The following is a 24,141-nucleotide window of genomic DNA, read 5'->3' as shown; positions in this document are numbered from 1 at the left end:
AATATAGTTTGAATAAGAAGTACTGTGTTTTATTTTAGGTACATGTTATTTAAAATATAACAGATATCTACAACTTTGGTACATGTCGATACAGACATATACAGAGTGTGTAACAAAGGCAAGAATTGAACTCTAGGCTATTCTCCTTATACTGATCAACATTTGTTCGGCGACTTTTAAAAATAACTTTTATTTTGATTTTTATCACCCTTCAAATTTTTATTAAGAGGTAATGTATTGCGAATTCGTTAAGTCTAAAGTGTGACAGACAACGTCAATGACAACAATAATGGCGTACATTGAAGCTTTATTTTTACGAAAATTTAAAATTTAAAGACTTCATAATTTTTAAAAGTCACTGAACAAATGTTGATCAGTATAAAGAATATAACAAATTCTTCAACTTTGTTACAGGCCCCATACAGACATATAGAACTAAAGAAATTACTAAGAAAGGATGATAAGCAGTGCTCACTGAGTGGTATAAAGCTTGACCAGAAATATATACTACTAGCTTTTGCCCGTGGCTTCGCTCGCGTTAGAAAGAGACAAAAAGTAGCCTATGTCACTTTCCATCCCTTCAACTATCTCCACTTAAAAAATCACGTCGATTCGTCGCTACGTTTTGCCGTGAAAGACGGACAAACACACACTTTTCCATTTATAATATTAGTATGGATGGTCAGGAGGGCGCTGTTATTCTGATGTATGGATTGACAGTTCAGTATAGTATGAAGAAAAAAGTTCTTATAAAATTCCACAATAAGGCGCTATGTCATATATTTCTAGGGCAAATTGTTCGAAGCAACAATTTACAAGTGGTAGTCACTGTCTAATATGACATGTAATTTGTAACTGTCAGTGTTGAGAAATGGACCACTGGTCAGCCTTTACATCAGTTTATACTACGTCGGTGGCAAACAAGTAAAACGGTCCGCCTGGTGGAAAGCGGTCACCGTCACCTATGAACGCCTGCAACTCAAGGATTGTCACGAAAGCGCTTATTGTTTTTTCACCACACCAACTGATAAAGGCGTTCTTTGCTATTCGAAAACTGATAGCAAAATTGCATTTTATCCACGAGAGTGCAAAGTAATTTCTTACAAATTTTAACTTGATGTCTAAAGCTGGGTGTTGGTATTCATGTATAAATGATGATTTTGAATCATAAATGTTAAATAAATTTAAGTACTTTATTTATTTTGATGTTTTACAGTTAATATTTTCATAGTGTTGGTGTGGTGAAAAAAATTGTGTTTCACTCGGTGGCAAAGTTTGTTTAACCTTCGTGCCTTGATATCCTCGCAACGCTCAAGATTTCACTTTTTGAACCACCCGCTTCGCTCGCGGTTCAATATTGGAATCTTTCGCTTGCTCGGGTATCAATATTGGCACGTGCAAATAACAACTTTGCCCCCTTGTAAAACAAATAACTATTTATAGTCTACATTTAGTTCCATTGTATTCGTAAATAGCGGATAAGAAATGAAAGAATTATTTTACTTATAGGAAATTTATTTCTTACGAGTCTATTCCTATTACTAAACAAATAACTATGCCATGTTTGTCCGTATGTTTGCGTGGCGGTTACCGCAGGAACGCGCGGTGACGCGGTCCGCGCTGCATGCGCGCGCCGCCCCAGCCCATGGAACCTGCAAAGAAAAAAAAAAATAGGTATACTCTGGCACAGCGACTTTGTCAGTAGGAAAATGTAGGCGGAAAGAGGACTTCCTGTACAAAATATGAATTTAGTAGTAGTAGTAGTAAACTCTTTATTGTACAGTTAATAACAAAAAACACAGTAATTACAGTAAAGAACAGTACAAAGGCGAACTTATCCCTTTGAGGGATTTCTTCCAGTTAACCTTTGAGTGAATTTCGTACCCTTTTTTCTCGTAACTCGTGTTTCAGTATTAAATATTACAGCTGTGTGTTTTGTATCAATCAATAGAATAATGAAAACCTATAAACCGTATTGTATTGCGGATAATAAGCCAAACAAGTAGCATGGTAAGTAATTAAAGTAATGCATAAATAGGCAATGATAAATTCATACAAAACATGAATGGTTCAGGAACAAATATCCGTGATAAACACAAATAAATGCCCTTACCGGGATTCGAACCCAGGATCTCCGGCACCTGTTACGTCCAATAACCTTTAACAAAGAAAATAAACGTCACATAATGTACCCACACCATTTTGTATGTCAGCACTTTCACAAAACAGCGCTTTTTCAATAGCAAGCTAATATTGTACTTGCGAGGTACTGTTAGAAAAAGCGAGCTATAATTATATTACTAAAATTCTGTACACGCATTTGTTTGTACTTGCAATAGGTAGGTACCTATAATATGTTAGTATGATGTTAATGGGCCCCCACTTTTTTTGGATTTGGAAATTTTTATGTGGTTTTCAACAGCAGTGGTTTTCACTCAGAATCGCGAGCTCTTTCAATCCTAACAGGAGAAAAGTGTCCCAAGGTTTTTTGCCATTCCGTTACCATTTTTTCATACATTTTGTATGGCGGTAAAAATGTATGGAAATCTTGGGACATTTTTTTCTCAGGATCGAAAGACCTCGCGATTCTGAGTATGAATCGCGTAAAAAATACCCATGTTACAAAAAAGTGGGGTGGACAATTTGAAAAAAATGTCCCTAATATTAGTGTTCAAAGTGATGAGGAGGTACACTGAATATAAAGGACAGATTGTAGCCATTGCAACTGCTGTAGGTAGGCATGGATTACAACGTGTGTTGTCAGCCAGAGAAAATGTTTGAAAAATGTAGAGGCAAGTGTAAAAATATGGGTGTACACATCTTATTCAAAAATATGTCCCATAGCATCTTAGTCCGGTGCGATAAGAGCGTAGTACCATATTTATGAGACGTTTTTTCGATTTACGATTTATATTTTTGCACTTGACTGTACCTATGTGATTTGATTAGACAAGACAAGAGACGATTATAGTGGCGCCAGTTTGCTTTCTAATTTTCTATTTTTTAATAGAAAATTAGGAAAAAATTAGAAAAATGTAAGTTAGCTTCCTAATTTTCTATTTCTTAATTTGACTTACTCATCATATACTGCGCGGGCGGAAAATGGCCGAAATGAGACGCGCCCATTTCCCACGCGCCGCGACCCCGACTGGAAAAAAAAGTATTTAATACATATATTGACATGTTTTACATGTTCCCAAACTTTGCTGATTAAATATACCCGTGAGATGTATTGTGGAAGTAATGAGTCGGGAAAATCGAGAAAAATATAAACTAGAGATGGGCCGAATATTCGGTATTCGGCATATTCGGCAAGTTTTTCAATGTTCGTATTCGGCCGAATAATTCGGTTGCATTGCCGAATAAATACCGAATAAACAAAGTAAATAACTAATTAAGATATTATGTATTCCATTGGATAATAAGCTCCTATTTCAGTAGCTTTTTAAGGAACTGCTAAAAAAAGAGAAACCTATGCGTCAAAATATAAATACAATTGTTTTGTAAAAAGACATATGTAACCGTTATCAATCATTTAATAGTTTTAATGAACATCCCCTTTAAATATATGGCGTAACAGAATATTCGGCCGAATGTTCGGTTCGGTAAGAGCTGAACCGAATGTTCGGCCGAATATTCGTATTCGGCAAAGTCCATATTCGGCCCATCTCTAATATAAACTGTATGAGAGGTGATATAAAACGAATGCAAGTGAACGGTGAGATGACTGGCGTGTCCTTACTAATACGGTACAAGCATCTGGCATACATTGGATACTGTATGTAACTATGTACGTTAACAACGAGGAGGCACACTCAGAGGTTATGGACAGATGGCGCCACCTTATTAGTCCATTGTGTAGCCGCCGTGCAGGATCAGGAGCCGACGACTTATAAAAACTTCAATATAAGTAGACAATATTATATTCCAAATAGGTGCTGGTTTACAAAGGGTGACTTGACTAAACGGTTAAGTATGGAAGTGGTGTTTAAGGTAGCGAAGATGATGAAAGAGTGATTTTGCAAGATTTGAGCTGTTAAGAAGGTTAGCTAAGTTTCGGTGCTCTCATTGGCCGCGATACATCATAGGTGGTACGCTCCTATTCGCTGTTTATGAATCTTTACGGAAATAGCCGAGCGATAAGTAAGCTCTATACAAATAAAAGGTTGCGTTCGCAACTAGAGATGGGTAACTACCCAGGTAAATACCCGACGGTGGGTATTTACCGGGTAAATACCCGATATTTACCTACCCGCGGGTAAATACGCGGGTATTTTAATTTTTCTTCCAAATTCGACGTTTTTAAATGGTGTTTGGGCTAAAATAGATTAATTTAAGTCAGTCTTTGTAATTGTACACATAATGTTTATTCAAATTGGGAATGAATAGGTTGCTATGAGATAAAATGTGATTTTAGTGTATCACCCCAACTATAAAAATCGTGTAAAATATCAATTTCTGACATACCGAAATAATTTCAAATGCTTTTAGTATAAATTATAAGTCTGATAAATTAAAACTATAAATAAAAATATGTGAATAAAAATATTTTAAAAATCTCTTTTTGAAGCTCATAACAGTCATAACTCATACATAGTGTGTTTTATGACAAAAATGCATATAAACTTTTTTGTAGGAAATTGTGTCTACTTTAGTTCGTACATACAATACTTTTCGATATTAATGATAGTTTCCATAAAATATGAAAAAAATACATTTTACCCCCCCTAACCCCACCATAACCCCCTCCAACCAGTACTAGGAAGTTTTTCTTTATCGTATAAATACGACTATTTAATACAATCTAAAAAGCACACATAAAACATTTTTTTTTTAATTATTTTTGAAAATATACATTAAAACTTCTGTAAACTTAATTGTATATTTGACTGAACAGTTTCGTTTTAAATTGTGGATAATAATTACAATCACTAACTTAGTATTTATCTCCATTTTAACACAAATCAGCATGTCCAACATGAAATGAATCTACCCGTCGATTTGGGTAGATACGGGTAAATACCGGGTAGATAGGTATTTACCGGGTAAATACCTGGGTGGGTAGATTGGGTATTTACCCACGACCCATCTCTATTCGCAACACATTGCACAGATAAAGAATTTCATAAGTGAGAGCGAGTAAGCAAATTTTTCATGTTATCATACATAATTCCTGAATTTAATAGTCCCAATGACACTTGACATTGGTTCAGTTTTGGTCTCATTTTTGATATTCGACAGTTCTTCTTTGTCATCCTACTTCTATGGTCATAGCAACACTTAACTGTTCTCATAGAAAAGTGTTAAAATCTGTCAAAATAGTTGCCACATGCAAGACGGTTTGGTTTACAAAGACGGTGGCGCCCCTATTATTTTCTACTCTTTTTGCCAGTCTGTAGTCCGGCATTTTTGTCTGATAGCAAATGTGTTAGACACCAGACCGAAACCGGAGGTAATTTATAACCGGCCGCTTGTATAGAGAGAACCCGCAGATTTTCTGGCATCTAAGTAGAGTTGACGAGTGCCCACCAGGAGGGTTCTTGGTAGCGAAGGTGTTAATGTAGAGTACTCACAGATGGCGGTAGTGCTGCGAGGCCTGGTGCGCGTGCGCGTGCACGGGCGCGGCGGAGGCGAAGCGCCCGCGGTCCGGCGCCGCGCCGCGTCGCATGCCGCTGCAACAAATAAACGCACTTTACTTTATACTCGACAAAATGATTGCCAAATTATTTCTTAATGCCGTGATCTCGACTGTCGAGTCGTCAGCCCCGTGACGATCATAAAATACCCGATAGAAGAACTAGCACCTAATGTGACTATTTACAAACGAACACAATTTCCATCGAGCAAGAAGCCATCTATTTTAATTATCAAGTAATCCGCCAAATCAGCCAAACCTTAGATCTTTTTCTGGCACGAACGAAGTGATACTAGTGACTTCCTTTCGATATTTAGTTCATGGATAACTTTCATTATAATATGTTATTAATTATTGCCGTGGTACTGAATCTTCAGTAGGTTCGTGGGCTCTGCTTACACCGTTTAGGGAATATAGGCTTGAATTTATGTGTATATAACATTAATGTTTTATACAAATGTCACATGTTTGAAAATAAATGGCCAGTAATAATAAAACGAACCATATTTTAATAGTTTACAGAATTTCTTACCTGATTATTCAAGATTATTATTAGGGGTAATTAATAACCTTAAAAATATTTAGGAAGAAAAATATCTAAATATAGTTATTTATACGTAAAGGTTTACTAAAGTCTTTCTATTCCCTTTCTTATGCATACACACCATTGGGGTGGTGTATAGCGACAGTCAGACAATTCACAATACAATAGTCAGACAATTCACATCATGTGTCGTGAGTTAGGGTGCGCGCCCACGGGGGCAACAGTTGCTCGGCGACTTTCTTATTTGTATGAAAAGTTGCGTCGCCTCGTGTGCGCACTTTCATACTAGGCCACGGTCGCGACAAAAAAGCCGCCGGCAACAGTGTGTGTGCGCGCTCTCTAAGGAAGAAAACGTTTAGTTTTAGTTCTCTCACCGTGCTTGCGGTTTCCCGTACGGTGGATGGAGCGCCGTGAAGTCGTCCACGTGCAGCGACGGCGGACGGGACGTGTTGGGTGGTCTGGAGCGGAACGCGTCTGCGCCCTCGGGCCGGACGCGGGAGAGTGCCACTGGAAAAATAACAAATTGATATTATACTCTGTCAAACAAGTCTGTCAGTGAGTGAATAAGAACAAAGAAAACTATATGCATCCTTTTCTTTAGGGTACTAGAGAAAAGGATACCTATAGTTTTCTTGGTTCTTATTTACTGACAGAGTATAGAAGACATCTTGTATACATAGCCTTAGCCAAACCAAAGACATATCGTCACTACTTTGAAAAAATCTCATATCTCACGCTGCTCCTCAAAGTTAAAACGCAGTAAGTCTATATGTATTCCATACATACTTACTACAATTTCCTTTTCATTGACAGACGAAGATACAAGTTTTTTTTTAAAGTAGTGACGATATGTAACTCCGTATAGACGGATAAAATCTAAGAAAAAAACGTACCTCAAAGCCCTAAAGAAAAAGGTACGGTGGCCTAGATGACGTTATACCTTTGGGGAACGCTCGGCTAGATGGCGCTAGTAATTAATATTTGACATTTTAACACATATCAAGCTAAAAATATGTGCCAAATTGTCAAAACTGAGGTCCAAAAGTCTATGCACTGTGATTACACATTCTACTTTGACATTAACTCTCTATAATACTCGATCGTCTTTGGCCAAACTAAGTAAAATCTGATGTATACTCTAGATAGAATAAGCCCCTCAAAACTTTTTCTATATGCATCTCAGATACATTAAATCGTAATTAAAAATTGAAAGATTACTCATTCAGTAGGTAGCATTATTTTTATAGCAATCCGAGGGATAACGCAAGAAAAATGCTCATGAATAATTGTTTCGAATTTTGAATTCTCAGTCTGGAAAAAGGGCAAAAATTCTAAAATCAATATAAAAAAATTGTCACTATTGCTACCTACTTACACAAATAAATCATTCTAATTATTAAAATATTTGCTGTTTTATTTAACATCGTCCAAGGCCCTATATTTCGGATACATTCAGTTCGATCAAATCATAATAAATTGAAACAAAGTTGCATTGAGAAAATATAATAGAAATGAGAGTTTTGCATGATCTACGGTTATTTTCATTAGCGTGTAGTGATTACCTTTTTGATTTTTGTCGAGCTCCCAAAATTTCGACGAAGTCGCATGCATCATGATCACGGAAAACTGAAGAAGGCGGGTGGATGTCAAAGTTGCGTAGACAGCGCGCGATCTACCCTCCATCACGCGCGTCGCTCGGCTGCGTTCACTTCCAGAGTTAACACTGGTCGCATTCACACTCAACAGACTGTCCAAAGTCCAAACACACTACACTCACAGTGTGACTACGTTTGTTCAATTCTGACTTCACCGGCTTTTTACACAAACAAATCACTGGATATACATTTGATAGTTTCAAGCCTTTCTCACGATTGAAATGTTCAACAAAAATAAAAAGGTAATCATGGTCTATATCCCAGTCAATATAATAGAAATGTATATAAATGTAGTGTTACCCGGGGGCCTGGGCTCCCTCATGGGCTGCGGCTGCGCGCGCGCGTGCGCATGCGTGCGCGCGCTCGCGCCCGCCAGCCGCCGCACGGCGCCCGCCACGTCCGCGCCCGCGCCCACGCACGCGAGCGCGATCTCCATTATGTCCACGCACACCTACAACACAAATACGATTATACTAGGGAACAAAAAAATACTGACGGCGACATCTTTCGGGAATTTCAGTCACTAGTAGTATCACTACTCGCCGTCGGATGGCGCTAGTAGTCGGCGTATGCGGTCTACGTGCAGGGGCCCATTTCTCGAACCTATAAGTTACAATTTACAAGTGGTTGTCGATGTCTAATATTATGACAAGTTGGAAAGAGACTTCCACTTGTAACTTTCAGTTTTGAGAAAAGGGCCCCAGATGTAGTGCGAAAAGGTTAGCCTTCGTATTGTTACGGAAACGTACGAACGTGTCATGATATTTAGCATGAAAAATACGAACGTTTCCGGAAAAATACGAAGAAACCCTTTTCGCACTACATTCTTATGCGATTTTTAAATTTCGAAGTCGCGAATTCGTCGTTCGATGGGCTGAGGAAAACCACGAATTGCTATATTAGAAAAAGGACGATTAGTAATTTTAAATCTAGCGCTAATTACCACTTCTTTTTCAATTTCCTTAGTGCAACTTAAACGCTAGTAGTAGAAATATTAAATACTAATAAACGAAATTCACAAAATCGAATCGAATGATCAAATTTCAAAAATCGGTCCCCTGGCGGTGTTACAGATTTGTGAGTGTTTCACTACTCGCCGTCGGATGGCGCTAGTAGTTTGCGAATGCGCGCTTGCTTCGTGGTGTGATATCTGGCGGAGTTACGCGCCCACGGGCGACTTTTTAGTCTTTTGGGTATGTTTCTATTGCTATGTGGGCGCACTTTCATATTAGTTTATAGTCCGATGGTGTGAGAGACAAAAAAGTTGAGGCGACAGCGTTGCCCGTGGGATACCTTTACAGCCTTGTGAGGGTTTCACTACTTGCCGTCGGATGGCGCTAGTGGTCTACGTATGCGCTATAAGTGGTGTAATAACTAGGAGCGGATTTCTAGTAGCGATTTAAATATTAATATGGATATGACTCCCATAATTTATTATTTTTTCTGCACACAAATAAATATCGGAATATAAAAGTAAAACCCTTTTTGGATGCTTTTGTGAATATTGAGTAAAAATTATGATGCAAATAAATAACAAAATGTTTGTTAATTTTTTTAAATGGTTTATTTATTTAAAGTTCTTGTTCTTTAATATTTCTTCTGAGCATTTCACAGTAAAAACTTCTATTCACGACTCAAATAATAGAAAAATGGAAATAATTTGCTTCCTGTATAGTAGAGGAGATATAGCCTTGGGGGTCATAATAATTACCACAGAACCGAAGTTTGGTTTTTTTAGTTCTTTGTGTGTGTCTTTTTGACATACTAAAAATATAGTAAAATATATTTATGCAAAATGCGTTTTTTCGACCGCCAAAAGTTGTATGAAAAATTACTTTGGAAAAAAAATCCTAAAATTTAAAAATCGTCTCTGGTATCAACTTATGGGGAATTAGGCGGCAAATTTTTTTATAGCGTTGATGTTTAGCAAAAATATAAATATTTTTCACTATTTTGGTAAAATAAAAAATTATAAAAATCATAAATTTGATGAAAGGATGTAATTATAAACATAAATTTCAGCAATGTAATTTTTTTCATATGTCCCACACCATGGTAAATACGGGTACGATCCGCCTGGTGATTAGCAGTTACGGTAGCCTATGACGCCTGCCAATCTAGAGCCTCCACATGCGCGTTGCTGGCCCTTTAGGGTACCTTTCCACTAGAGATGCGCAACGTGATAGTGTTTGATATCCACCAATCATGTTCACTGTTCACAAAGCGTAGCGCTAGTAGGAACGGGTTCGACTAAGCTGATTGTGGATATCAGAAGCATCCATAACACATCTCTGGTGGAAAGGCACCCTTAACAGTCCTCAGCTAGCTCGCAGGATAACGCGCGTCCGCGGGAGAAAAATCCTCCTTTGCCTGGTGCCTTAGGACATACAACAACAACAACATATTTTTAGTATGTCAAAAAGACACACTCAAAGAACTAAAAAAACCAAACTTCGGTTCTGTGGGAATTATTATGACTCCCCCCCCCCCATACAAATTCTCATTCCACTCCTCTACTAGTATAGAAACTCCTTTATTTAGAAAAAAAAACTGATCTTTAAATATAGTTCGTTGCAAAAATATCATTAATTCAATCTAATTATGTGTTTGTTAAATATAATTTATTCTACCATTTTTAGTTTTAGGGTTATGTATTTAGGTTTTTAGATTTAATTAAGTTTTATTTTTAGGCTATCTAATTATTCAGCGAAGTTTGCGGTGTGCGATGTAATATAATATATTGTAAGACCTTATTATAAACCACATGACATGTATTTAAATAATTGCACTAGTCATATCCATATTAATATTTAAATCGCTACATGACATCCGCTCTTTAGTGATAACTGGCGGTGTTAGGGTTTCAACAAAACTGTCGAAGCGGAATCTGCTTTCGTCAACCAAAAATCGGTCGTTAGTATGAACACTTACGCGTATAATCGCCGAAAGTATGTACTCACGAGCAATTTTCGGTTGACGAGACCCTTGCAGCCTTGTGTTTCACTACTCGCCGTCGGATGGCGCTAGTATGCGACGAATGGTCAGTTTAGTAGTTGGTGCTTACATTAGTTTTATTACGTACCAACTCATTATCATTGACATCCTCTTCGCCGCCGACTGACGGTAGATTCAACCAGTAGCTAGAGGTTAGCCTTTCATCGCTGGCCTCCCCTGTAAAATAAAATACACAGGAAATTATTCAGGAAGTTTAAAACACATAAATCCGACGACTGGTCTGGCCTAGCGTGTAGTGATCCTGCCTGCTACGCCGCGGTCCCGGGTTCGAATCCCGGTAAGGGCATTTATTTGTGTGATGAGCATTGAGCACACATATTTGTTCCTGAGTCATGGATGTTTTCTAAAAGTAATTGTATATTATATATAATATCGTTGTCTGAATACCTGCAACACAAGCCATCTTGAGCTTATCGTGGGACTCACTCTGTGTAAGACTGTCCTATGATATTTATTTATTTATAAATAATTAACCTTATGAGTACACGTCAAAACGGGTAAGTGTGTCATAACATAAACTAGCGTAAATAAGCATTTCTTTTTTTTTTTGCCAATAAAAAAATTTTGATTGTTTTAGGGAATTTTAGGTCAATTGTACTCAGAATCACGAGTACTTTCAATCTCACTGGGAGACAAAAAGTATCCCAGAATTTCCATACATTTTTGTTACTTTCCTCTTTTGTTACCCCATACAACGTGTACGGAAAATGGTTACAAAATAAGAAAAAATTTGGTACCAATATGTATATCAATCACGGCAACAAAGTGCAAAAATAAAAAATGGAAAAAAATGTTTTATTAGGGTACCCCCCTACATGTAAAGTGGGGGCTGACATTTTTTTTCATTCCAACCCCATCGTGTGATATATTGTTGGATAGGTATTTAAAAATGAATAAGGGTTTACTAAGATTGTTTTTTGATAATATTAATATTTTCGGAAATAATCGCTCCTAAAGGAAAAAAAAGTGCGTCCCCCCCCCTCTAACTTTTGAACCATATGTTTAAAAAATATGGAAAAAATCACAAAAGTAGAACTTTATAAAGACTTTCTAGGAAAATTGTTTTGAACTTGATAGGTTCAGTAGTTTTTGAGAAAAATACGGAAAACTACGGAACCCTACACTGAGCGTGGCCCGACACGCTCTTGGCCGGTTTTTTTTTAACTACTAGGATTGAAAAAGCTAGTAATTCTGAGTAGAAATAGCTAACTTTTTTTTTCAAAAATATCACACTTCATAAAAGTAGCAAAAAAAAAAGAAATGCTCAAATTATCAGCACTGCTACTTGTCAATAGATGTCGCGACGAACGAAGAGGCTAAATGCTCACCAATTTTTAGCTAATATTACAATAGTATTAATCAGTATTCTGTTTTCAATTCCTTTTGCTTGTATTGTAATATAAGTAGTCAACCTTTCTAATATTAAATTTTTGACAGACAGACACTGTTGACACCTACAGGGCAATCATGGTCGCGCGATAAATGATAAAACATCGGGCCGTCCCTATCGTACTTACAAATAGTGCGATAGGGACGGCCTGATGTTTTATCATTTATCGCGCGACCATAATTGCCTGCCTAGTATCGAGTAGTGGTACTGATAATTCACGCTCTTTGACGCGTGATTGTCGCTAGATGTCACTAAGACTATGCCTATACAAATAACTCGCATTTACTGATATATGGAGTTACAACTCCCTACTTATTCCTCTATGATACTATAAAAGGTAATAAATATTGAAGATCACTATAGACATACCTATAGCATAAATAGTCCTTGCAGCGAACTGGGCTACCAATGTCTCTGGGGCTGGTAGGATGGTCTCCGCCACTTCGGGTGCCTCCTCCGAAGGCTTCAGTTTTTGGAGACAGGAGTTGATCAGACTGGCTATTGAGACGTCTTCGTCTTGGGATCGCTCCTGGAAATGTTTAGAATATTTTGATGGTGATGTAAGAGAATACGATCAGGCTTATTTTGACTTTTTTGATGAGCTCAACAAAAATCAAAAAGGTAATCATGGTCTATTTCCTGGTATATAAGGCTAATTAACATGAATTATTAAAAACTCTTAATATCATTAGTATCAGTATGTTGGCACATCAGGGAGATATCGGTAAAAAAAAATAAAGAAGATTGAGGAGGGATTGGTTTGTTAAATATTAAAAAATACGGCCGATAATTGCTGAATGATGTCGTAATAAAAATCAAAATATACCTTCAATGTTTTCTCCAGCGTCAAGGCAGGATGGTCCTCCTCATTGGCATTGTACCCGACCATATCCGAGACCTCTTCATCCGTGAGCACCCCTTTACGCCCCAAAGGCCCATCACCTTCTTCTGCCTTCAACATCCTGATCAAATCGAAGTACAAACTCAGACACTCCGCCTTATCTTCCCCTTGACCTTCCAATGCCCACCTAAAGAACTTCCCCAAAGCTTCCCTCCTCTTAGTCACAAATTTCCGGAACTGGAGGAACCCGTACTGATGTTCCGTTAACACGAAGTACGCTCTAAGCACCGCTAAGGCCACTGAGCACGTTTTCGTCGACGATTCTAGACAATCTGCTGAAGCATCCAAAAATGCACCCAACGCTTCTTTCCCGGGTAAGGAATTCGCTAGGAGAACGTCCGTGGCAGCGTGCATGGGTGTTAAAGTCACTTCCACGTCGCAGAAGGCCGCTAAAGCATGAGCGGCGAATTCTTGAGCCGCCGCGTGCTCGTTAGAGGCATTGGCTAGACTTAAAACTCCACATAATGCCGTTTGGACGTCGGCAGCCTTAGGTCCTCCGCTGCTCATAGCGTGTAACACTGCGCATTTGACTGGAGCGTGTGAGACTAAACAAGCTAAGAATCCCATCACTCTAGCTGAACTAGCGGTCGCTGGTTCACCAGGCTTCAGCTCTCTCATGACAGCCCCGACCGCTGCCCTAGCGACGGTGGCAGCAGTATTCGGAGCTAGATCCGCTATCTGAACGCACACTCGCCGTAACATATGAACGACAGGTCGATAAGTAGACATGCAAATAATTTGAATCATGTCAGTCAAGTCGTTGGATAGCGCGTGGAGATGCGCCGACCATAAGCGCCTTTCGTTTGACGCGTCCGCTAACTCCCTTTCCGTCGGAGGAGTTTTCGTCTGCATAGGCAGCGGTAAAGGTAAAAGCTCCGAGAACACCAAAAGACCCGGCACAAAAGTATAAGGTGCCGTGGTAATGTATGAGATCACTTCTGAGCATAAGGAAGTCCAAGGCCCGCGACGTATTGAGTCTCCATCTTTCGCGTTGTCAGCTATCGGTTGAGCGTAAGCTAGCAAGGCTTTTACGGCCGCTTCTGCCGCTTTAGTCGCAGTTCTATATCCCACGGAACCCACGGGGAAAGCCTTGGCTATTCCATAAGTTTTGAGTAGCATGGGAGCGGCGGTTAAGTCGCGGAATCTCGAGCCGCGGCACCGGACAACTCGGGCTAGCATTTCGTCTAAAAGCCTCAAGCACGGTAGAAGAATCTGGGCTAATTGTAGACCTCGAACTGATGCGAAGAATGCCGTATGCATGCTCGGTTGATCGAAATGTACGGCTAAACGATCCAGCACACCGACTAGTAAAGCGACTCCATCTAACGAGAACAGTTGAAGCACGTTATACTTGTATTTCAATTCGACGTATTCGTCCGTGGCCGACTCGCTGGCTATGGAAACGTTCGATTCGTAATCCGAAATGCAAAAATGACGTAAAATCCTCAGACAGGTCATTAATTCTCCAGGCAAATCAGGGACTTGATCCAAAGTGTTTTTAAGTATTTCTACGCATTCGCCCATGTCTTCACCTGTTAGGAGGCTGGTCTTTTCGACTGGTTTTAAGTATGGGATGACTTCTTGGAGAACACTAGAAACGCTGGGTTCAAATCTATCATGTTCCTTGGAGACATTTACAAGTCTATTCCCATATTTCTTCAAAAATGGTACACTGGCCGAGTACCGAACAGCAGAAACTATGAGTTCAATAGCATAGCCTTTTGCAGGTGACTTTTGCTTTGACAGTGAATCACTCCTCTTACTCTTTAGTTCTTTCTCAAACACTTCCATGAGACATTCTGCGTTATCCCCCATAGCGATTACATCGGGGACCGCAGTCCTGCCGATGCTTCCAAAACTTAGGCAGTATAAAGATTGCAGTCTATCTATCAATTCGTTTTCCTCCACTTTGCCGGCTTGCAAATCACAGATGGACTCCAAATAATATAGCGCCTTGAGTCTATAAGCAAATTCCAGACCAAGTATTTGTAAATCAGTGTAGTTGCTCAAGTCATGGGGATAGAGGAACTCGTCAGTGTTTTGACCGTAAGGTTGAGCTAAGGTCTTGAAGAGTAGTTCGCTCATCTCCATGTTTTTATATAAGAAATTCAAGCCATTTTGTGAATGCACGAGTTCATATATCAAGTCGTGTATCGGACTTATGACGACCAGGTTGTTGCAAGTTGTAGGGCACGTCAGTAAGTACAAGCAGACTTCAAGAATGTGATGTATGTTGAAGAATTCTAACAAGGTCTCGTTGGAACAATCTTTACTGATTTCAAATTGAGCAGAAACAGGCAGAAAACGCTTTGGTTGAGAAATATGGAAACAATGTGATCGATACATGTACAGTACTTCCTCTAAGGAGTTGACAATGAAGTCAGTGTCATTTTCTGATAATTCTGTGTCTTCTGCTTGATTATTTTCTGCAGCATTCTTATTGAAATTCAATACTAAACCGTGTAACTTTTCTAATAGTTCATAGATATTGAGCTTTTTAATCAAAGCACTGATAGAAAACTTAATTCTCGCTAAAGGATTTGTTTGCATAATAGCTATGAGCGCCTGGTAACCATTCATAGGTTTGTGGTCATTGTCCTCATTTTTACTGAATTTTGGATATAATGCCTCTTGCATAAAATGTTCGACAGCAACCTTAGACGATAGACAAGCATTTAGTGCTTTTAGGATCATCAGGCGAATGCTCAGAGCCATGTACTCTTTAGAATACATTTCTAACAGTAACATCTGGACATCTATTCCAGCGTTCAGAAATACTTTGATAACTTTCTCACTGTGTCTGTGTGAAAACAGAGCTTCGGCTAGACGGATTCCACATTTCATATGTCTTATTTTGTATGTAGCTACGTTTTGTGACAATGCGTAATCGAAATTCAGGCCAATGCGGCAGAAAGTCGCTAGAAGGTTGTAAATCTCTGTAAATTCTTCTGACCCTTCCGTACGAACACTGTTCTTGAAAATCCTCAATATAATATCCGTATTATTGCAAAGGTTAGTGAGAGCTGTAGTCAATTGTTCACACTGATGTACCCATTCTTCTTTTGCTGTGTTATCAATTTCTGTAAATGTGTTGGAGAAGAATTTCTGTTCCCTTTTAGTTCCCGATTTAGCCATCTCTGACATTTTGAAAAGATCAGGACTGGCATCGCAGAGTTCGTCAAAACTGGCTGTCATCACGTCTTTATTTTCATTGCCAAGTTTGTGCACGGCATTCACGTGCTGATATTTCTTCCAATCGTTCTTGAATGGGTTGAAGTATTTTATGATATCGTCGATACCGTCGTAGTCATTCACGTCATAGTCAACGTCCATGTATGGCGTTTCTAAATCATCGCAAATGTCTTCGTCGGAGAGAATTGGTTCAAACTGCTCTGCATCCATTGAGCGGTCTTCCTCTGGGTTCCGCGCCGGAGATGCAATGACCTTTGGTGCCGTTGTATCCACTATCTGCACGGTAACAAGACTAGAATGCTGAGGTTCCACATATGGAGGGTTTTCGATTTCTTCAGAAGGACTCCTGATCTGATTCTTATGTCTGTAAGTTGGATGATAGAAGTCAACTCTTGGGATTTGCTTGCCGCTCCTGTCGTAGTCCCCAGTTTCTTCAGACCTGATTGAATTGATGGGGCTAGACGTATCTCCTTCTCTTGGCGATAATGGTCTTCTGCTGCTTTCTCCGGGAGGAGTTCTCGGACGTTTTCGAGGATCGTCTCGACTAGGAGAACGACTGCCGTAGCTCGAAGTTCTAATCCTGTACGGTGAATGTCTTTTCTTATCGTACGATGTTTGCTTTTCGTAAGACGGTGCTCTGCGCTCATAAGACGAAGCCCTCGGTGACTGCCGTTTCTCATAAGATGGTCCACGTTTTTCGTAAGACAATTTCCTTTCGTAGGAAGGAGCTCTTTTATCATAAGGGGATCTTCTGTCATAAGAACCAGAGCGCTTATCGTAGGAACCTCCACGAGATCGGTCGTAAGAGGAATCTCTGTGGCGCCTATAATCGTCTTTTTTATAGGAACCTCTGTCCCAGTCACGATCAGCGGAAGTTCCGCGCAGTCGGTCCCTATCGATGCTTCGAGACCTCGACCTGCTGAGCGGTCTATACTCCCCTTTGACAACATACTCTCTTTCTCGACTTCTAGATCGAGAATGAAGTCTATCTAATCTATCCAAATCTCGGCTCCTATCGCGATGTCTTGAAGAATCTCGACTTCGACCTCTGTCGAGAGACCTCCTGCGGCTTCTGACTTCTCTTCTATCCCTGTCTAACTCTACAGATCTTGGGCTGCGCCGCATTCTGTCTCCCTCACGGTCGAGGCTCATGCCCCGTCGGTCCTTTTCCCAATCATCGTCCATGTGATAGGTTCTTGGGTCCTTCGGAGGTTCGTTGTCGTAGTAGTCCGTACGGTAGGGATTATCATAGTTCTCTGGCGGATAATTAGGTCCATAAGCATCAGGATTAGCAACAGCGGAGCCAGTGTATGTGGGTATGGGATTAGTAACCTCCGGGTTCCAGTCCTGTGGTGGTACGTTGGACACTGTAGGTACATCGCGCGGGATGGAAGGCCTTTGGACTGAAGGTGGGTTCACTCCCACAGGGGTTTCAGGAATCACTTGGCTCAGGTTCCCGTAAACGGCCAGAGTGATGGTGGTGTACCAACCTGAAACGAATATTGCACACGCAACTTAGTTACTTTCAGTGTGTCATAAGAAGTGTGTCTGGCCATCACATTTGACGGTTTTACTCATTGTCACAGGTGTATTTGCGAGTTCATACTTTTGCTACTTGCTACCATAGAGGAATAACTCCAAGAGAGAGGAAAGAGTAGTAACTCCATATATCAGTAAATGCAAGTTATTTATAGTGACATCAAGCATCAATCACACGTCAAATAGGGTAAATTATCAGTACCACTACTCGACACTAGGAGCCAACAGTGTGACTTCTGCCAAAAATGTAATATAAAACAGTTTACAACTTATATTACAAGCAGAAGGAATTGAAAACAGAGGACTGATTAATACTATTGTAATAATAGCTAAAAATTGTTGATCATTAGACTTTTTGTTTGTCGCGACATCTATTGACAAGTAGCAGTACTGATAATTTACGCTAGTTAACGCGTGATTGACGCGTGGGTGACGCTAGATGTCACTACAAATGACTTGAATTTACCTACTGATGTATGGGAGTTAGAACTCATTCCTTATTTATTCCTCTATGTTGCTACTCACGATTTGTTGTAAATGTATTAACTCTCAATAAACACAATAATTGGTTTAAACATGACAAATATAAAGTCCAGAACTCCAGACACACTTCACCTTATGGCGTTATGACACACGTCTTGACCTGATATGATTAAAACTATTAGAGATTCTAAAGTTGTTTTTTTTTCTGTTGGTCACAATCAATGTGTTATTTTGTCGGATGCAAAAAGTGCTCTTTCATATTTGGCTAGGTTACCCTCGAGTAGTCGAGGGCATCCGATAACTACACCATCCTTGGAGCCATCAGTAAAATCTGTACTCAAAACAGGGAAGTGGTCATTCAATGGATACCTTCTCCATGTTGGTACTATGGGAAACGAGGAAGCTGACAGAGCGGCAAAGCTTGCAAAAACTCATGGTATTCTATATCTCTATGCAGAAAATACATGGTGCCTAGAATCTTTAATGACTTACCTTCAGATTTAAAAAGTGCATGTGTAACAAAACAATCATTTAAGAGGGCTTTCGTGTTAAAAATAGTGAAATCGCAAGCGAGCGCTCGATCATACCGTGTGTGGTATCAAATTAAAGTGCTTTGCGAGTAGTTTATAAATATATATCACATTATAGGACTTTTTCTACTTGGTCTAACAAAATATGAGAAAATGTCCAAAAGTGGTAATAATTGTACCGGTGAAGGCTCGTTTTCAAAAAATTGGCAAAAATCAATAATAGCAATTTATAATCACTAAGGCATAACAGCAATTTAAGTAAACGTTGCAGATTAATTTAGTACAAAACTTACTTCGATGTGATGTAGATTTTCAAAGAAATTGTCACTTAATTTTAGGTAATTTCTGAAAAAAATTGAATTCGCCTTAGGCTAGTTTACTCTTTTTCAAAAACTTAAAATAAAAATCTAGTCTGAAATGATTGTGGTACAGGATATACGAATTATAAATTTACCCGTTTTAATATTCAAAATTGTCCAAATTTTACAAATAAGATCGACTGATTCAGCTCTATACGTGCGTTTTTCTAAACGTGCATTAGAGAAAAATTCATAATTAATTTAGTGAGTTAGTTTTCAAAAATCCAGTCTTATAAAAATCAAGATAATAAGATGTTCTAACTGGAACTTGAATTAAATAAATCTATTGGATAACGGAAAGTGTAGTATTTCACCGACTAAAACTATCAATTTTACATTCTTTTGACGTTTTTTTTGAAAGCAGCCTTAAGAAGAAAGTAGGCAGCATACTCATAACTAAATTTAAAAACACCATACAGTAAAAGTAATATATTATTAAGAAATATGTAGATATAAAGTTGTATAGTAATAGTACCTACAGAATAGAATACGCAATAGTGCAAAGTAGATCTAAAAACTAATAAGTAATAATAGTAGTGAATCTTACGTATGCACCTACCCAATGGCAAACAAGATATTACAGTGCTGTATTGTCTTGTTTGCCATTGCTAGTAAATAATATAAGTAGATATAGAACCTTATGTATTAGTAGCCTCGTCTGCCAACAAACCATACTCTGGTTTGGCAGAAGTTAAAGTTTAGTTTTAAGTTTTAGTTTTGAATAAACATTTATTTTCATATTTAATTTATTTCATATCATTATCTACCAGTACATATACAGTGAGGCACTATAATCAAGTAAGAATATCCTGCAGGCAGGTATGGAGTGAGTATTTTGACGAGCAATCTCTCACGAAAGGTGTTTGTTACCGCACAGTACAATGTCAGCCACCTCGGGTCCCATGGTTTGATAAAAAACTAAGCAGGAAACATGTGGTTTCACTCAGTCTGCGCTCCGGGCACATTCCATGAAATAAGTGATGAAACTGACACTTGATGAAACTGACCTTAACACCTAACTGCCCGGGAGTGTAACCAGGTAGAGGATGTATGAACCATCTTTTGAAGGAATGCGTTTGTAACGAGGTGCTGAGGAGAGATTTATTACTTGACAATAGCTTAAATATAGGTACTTGTAATATGGTCCTGGCATAGCCTCTATCTGAGCCAGGATCATGTGCAAACCGTATCATAGTATAATTTAGTAGTAATATATTTTCAAATTTCATTTGATATTTGCCAGTCGCTTTTCGGTGAAGGAAAACATCGTGAGGAAACCGGACTAATTCCAATAAGACCTAGTTGTGCAGTCGCTTTCGTAAAAGTAGTGCCTACACCAAATCTTGGGATTAGTTGTCAAAGCGGACCCCAGGCTCCCATGAGCCGTCGTACAACGCAAGGAGGATGATGATATTTTCAAATTTCAATACAGGGGTGACATGTCACTGCGTGACAAAACCAGGGATGTAACGGATGTGGTTTTAACGGAACCGGAAGCGGAAGCGGAAGTTTTGAATTTAGTTTAACGGAAGCAGAAGCGGAACCGGAACCAGAAGCGGAAGTTATAGATGTTAAAAACCGGCCAAGAGCGTGTCGGGCCACGCTCAGTGTAGGGTTCCGTAGTTTTCCGTATTTTTCTCAAAAACTACTGAACCTATCAAGTTCAAAACAATTTTCCTAGAAAGTTTTTATAAAGATCTACTATTGTGATTTTTTTCATATTTTTTGAACATAGGGTTCAAAAGTTAGAGGGGGGACGCACTTTTTTTCCTTTAGAATCGATTATTTCCGAAAATATTAATATTATCAAAAAACGATCTTAGTAAACCCTTCTTCATTTTTAAATACCTATCCAACAATATATCACACGTTGGGGTTGGAATGAAAAAAAATATCCGCCCCCACTTTACATGTAGGGGGGTACCCTAATAAAACATTTTTTTCCATTTTTTATTTTTGCACTTTGTTGGCGTGATTGATATACATATTGGTACCAAATTTCAGCTTTCTTGTGCTTACGGTTACTGAGATTATCCGCGGACGGACGGACGGACGGACAGACAGACATGGCGAAACTATAAGGGTTTCTAGTTGACTACGGAACCCTAAAAACGAAATGAAAAAATACCACATAGGTATAACATAAACCAAAACTAATTAAGTTACCTAGAACTTTTAGGTTTTTACTGTTCAGCCTGTAATCAGCAGTTTGTAATCAGCCTTTAGGCCCACTTAGGTTTTAAAAACGAAAAGAAAAGTAACCTGATATTTTATCTTAAGTATATCATTCATTACAATCCAAAAATTTAAATCACCTTGAACTTTAAGATTGTTTGTTGTTTAGGTAATCACTAAAAATCACATAAGAATCCTTTTAAACCTTTATTATGCCGTAAAAGGTTTTAGAAACGAAAAGAAAACTTACTCGTAGGTAGTATAATACAATCCAAAACTAACCAGTAAAAATTATATGTGTAATTGTTAGCACACAATTAAATTTTTAAATTAAATGGAGTGATTGTAAAAGAAGTAAACTGTATTTAATAAACAAATCTAAGGGGAGCTTCTAAGGGGATCGTAGATAAGCCCTGCACCACTGAATAGTTGTTCACTCGCTACTAACTAGGTGGACAGGACAAATATTGGCGCGCAATGGAATGAAGCGATTGATGTTTAGTATCGCAGCACGTGGCAAGCGGAGAGATGAGCGAATGATAGGTATAGACCTGTTGGTCTTTGATGTACGCCGCTCATGTCCCACCGTCGCGCTAGGTTCCGACATCCGTTATAACTTCCGTTTGAAAAATAACAGAACCGGAACAGAAGCGGATGTGTAAAACAAAACGGAAGTTCCGCAGTAACGGAAGCAGAAGCAGAACTCCGTTACATCCCTGGACAAAACCCCTTTTTTTGTAAATAAAGATTAAAAAAAAACCTTGCTGGTCGATAGACATTTTACAAAGAAATAAAACAAAAAAAAAGCTACCTACAGTAACAGAAGTACTGTTCTCAATTCAGACTGAAATTTTTAACCAAGAAATCTTAAAAATTCAAAATTTAAAATAAAAAAAATAAAAAAATTGTCAGACTTGAATGTATAGCTAAGAATGTTCTAAATGATCTAGACTATCACCTAATTTAGGCTTTGCATCTGTTTGTTTGAAGATAATTATTCTACTATTATTACTGTAGAGAGTTATTTAGGAGGACAGTTTATGTACTCTTCAAGGATTTGTGATGAATGGTAGGCAATTGGTTGGCACTTTTTCTTGAAAGTAACTGTAACCAATTATAATCGGTTATTTTTCGAGCATACCCAAAACCATAACCGATGAAATTTGGTAAGTTATTGCATTCCCTAGGCCCGCACCTGAAATCCTCCTTCATATTTTGGCCCCCGGCGAAAAAAAATTGCTACCCACTATTCTAGAATTGCAAAATCTTACCTCTAAGCACAAGTCCATCAGTAGGAATCCTTGGCTGGTCCAAGTTTGACCCACACTCCATATGAATTTGTCCATTCTGGCAGTAGTCCAGGCTCCCGAGCGCCTCAAAGGTTGAAGCTCCAGGCTTGCTCAAATCATTCACGAAGAAATCTATGTGAAATTTCGTTGGATTCGTAGCTCCCAAGCGAACACCGCCGGGGAAATCGCCCTCCACGCGAGCCCCCAAAGGAATAATCCGTATTTCTCTCACATAAACAGACTTCGGAAACTGCACTAGATCTAGGTTCAGTTCCTGAAAGATATAACAAATTAAAATAAAAAAAACGAACAGAAATAAAAACAGTTTGTAGCGGTTTTTACTAACCTCGCTCGTGTCATGGGAGAAAGTATCGAAGAATAGAAGATCCGGTTGATCGATTGCGGCCATTCCGATTTCTTGTTGTTATTAAATTCACCTAAATTGGAAGTATTCTTCCGGAAAGCAAAATCATTATTTTTATTATATTATTTGAGGTGTTCGTGTCTTGCGTCGTGTAATAGACGTTTTTTATTCTGCCATTTCTGCTAGCTACAATCGAATTGAGCAAGTCAGTAAAAAAAAGTACTTTATTTGCTGTATTTAATTTTTGCACAGTCTACTAAGTAAAGTATCAGCATACATTATGAACTGAATATTAAATTTAAGAGCAAAGTTTTAAATCCACATTTGTTTTCTTTCGACTGTAATAAAAAAATCTACACGAACCAAAACAAAACGCCTCTTGACGACGTTTATCAAAAGTTGCCAGTGCAAATAAGTTTTATTATAATTGCCATGTATTATTTTAGCTAGAATTTCTTTTTTAAAGTAAGAATTTTTTTAGGTACTTTTTTACGGGACAGGTATTGTAGGTTGTACACTGTATTATGTTTTTTTTGTATGTATTGTATTGTATGTTAATTTCATACATTTGTATTATTGCTTAGAATAGTAATTATTTTTTCTTTACACATTTATTTTCACTAAAATCTGCTCAAATTTCTGTATTATTTTATATTACCTCTAAACAACAAGCATTAAGCTACAATAGCTACATACATATTGCAATAATAATAAATAACAATATGTTTTTTGTTTTGAGATACAAGTCTACAATTCAAAGCAATTGGGTGATTACTCATTAATGTCTTATTCCGTCGTCATGTATTTTGAAAGAACTTGTTACAACATAAACGCACTGCAATAGTAAATAATAACGTGTTTTCACAGCTAACCACACGGTACCATACGAGTCATGATCGTGGCCCGTACAAACCAGTGCCCGGCACAATTGTTCTCCTGTTTGTGTGGCGAATCTCATTTGGTTATGCGTTACTATAATTACTAGTTTTTAAATTTAACTAGTACTTACTTGTAAAACTTATCGCGTTAGAAGATTTATCAGATTCCATTACTTGATGCTGTTGAGAATA

General features: G+C 38.4%; 1 protein-coding gene across 1 annotated transcript; it reads right to left on the bottom strand.

Annotated features, from left to right (window-relative positions):
• Positions 1-1,503: 1,503 nt before the first annotated feature.
• On the bottom strand, positions 1,504-23,239 carry LOC125231756 (protein virilizer). Its single transcript, XM_048137325.1, has 10 exons — positions 23,054-23,239; positions 22,690-22,981; positions 13,066-17,822; positions 12,609-12,768; positions 10,917-11,005; positions 8,135-8,285; positions 6,554-6,686; positions 5,574-5,672; positions 3,078-3,148; positions 1,504-1,652 (listed from the first exon to the last, which is right to left on the bottom strand). The coding sequence occupies exons 1-10, from the start codon at positions 23,114-23,116 to the stop codon at positions 1,588-1,590; spliced, it is 5,880 nt and encodes a 1,959-aa protein (XP_047993282.1). The 5' UTR covers positions 23,117-23,239; the 3' UTR covers positions 1,504-1,587.
• Between the last annotated feature and the right edge of the window lie 902 nt (positions 23,240-24,141).

The sequence above is a fragment of the Leguminivora glycinivorella genome, chromosome 12 (genome assembly GCF_023078275.1).
Source record: "Leguminivora glycinivorella isolate SPB_JAAS2020 chromosome 12, LegGlyc_1.1, whole genome shotgun sequence".
NCBI classification, from domain to species: domain Eukaryota; kingdom Metazoa; phylum Arthropoda; class Insecta; order Lepidoptera; family Tortricidae; genus Leguminivora; species Leguminivora glycinivorella.
Note: the sequence above shows the minus strand (reverse complement) of the source record. Positions and strands in the feature narration are given on the sequence as shown.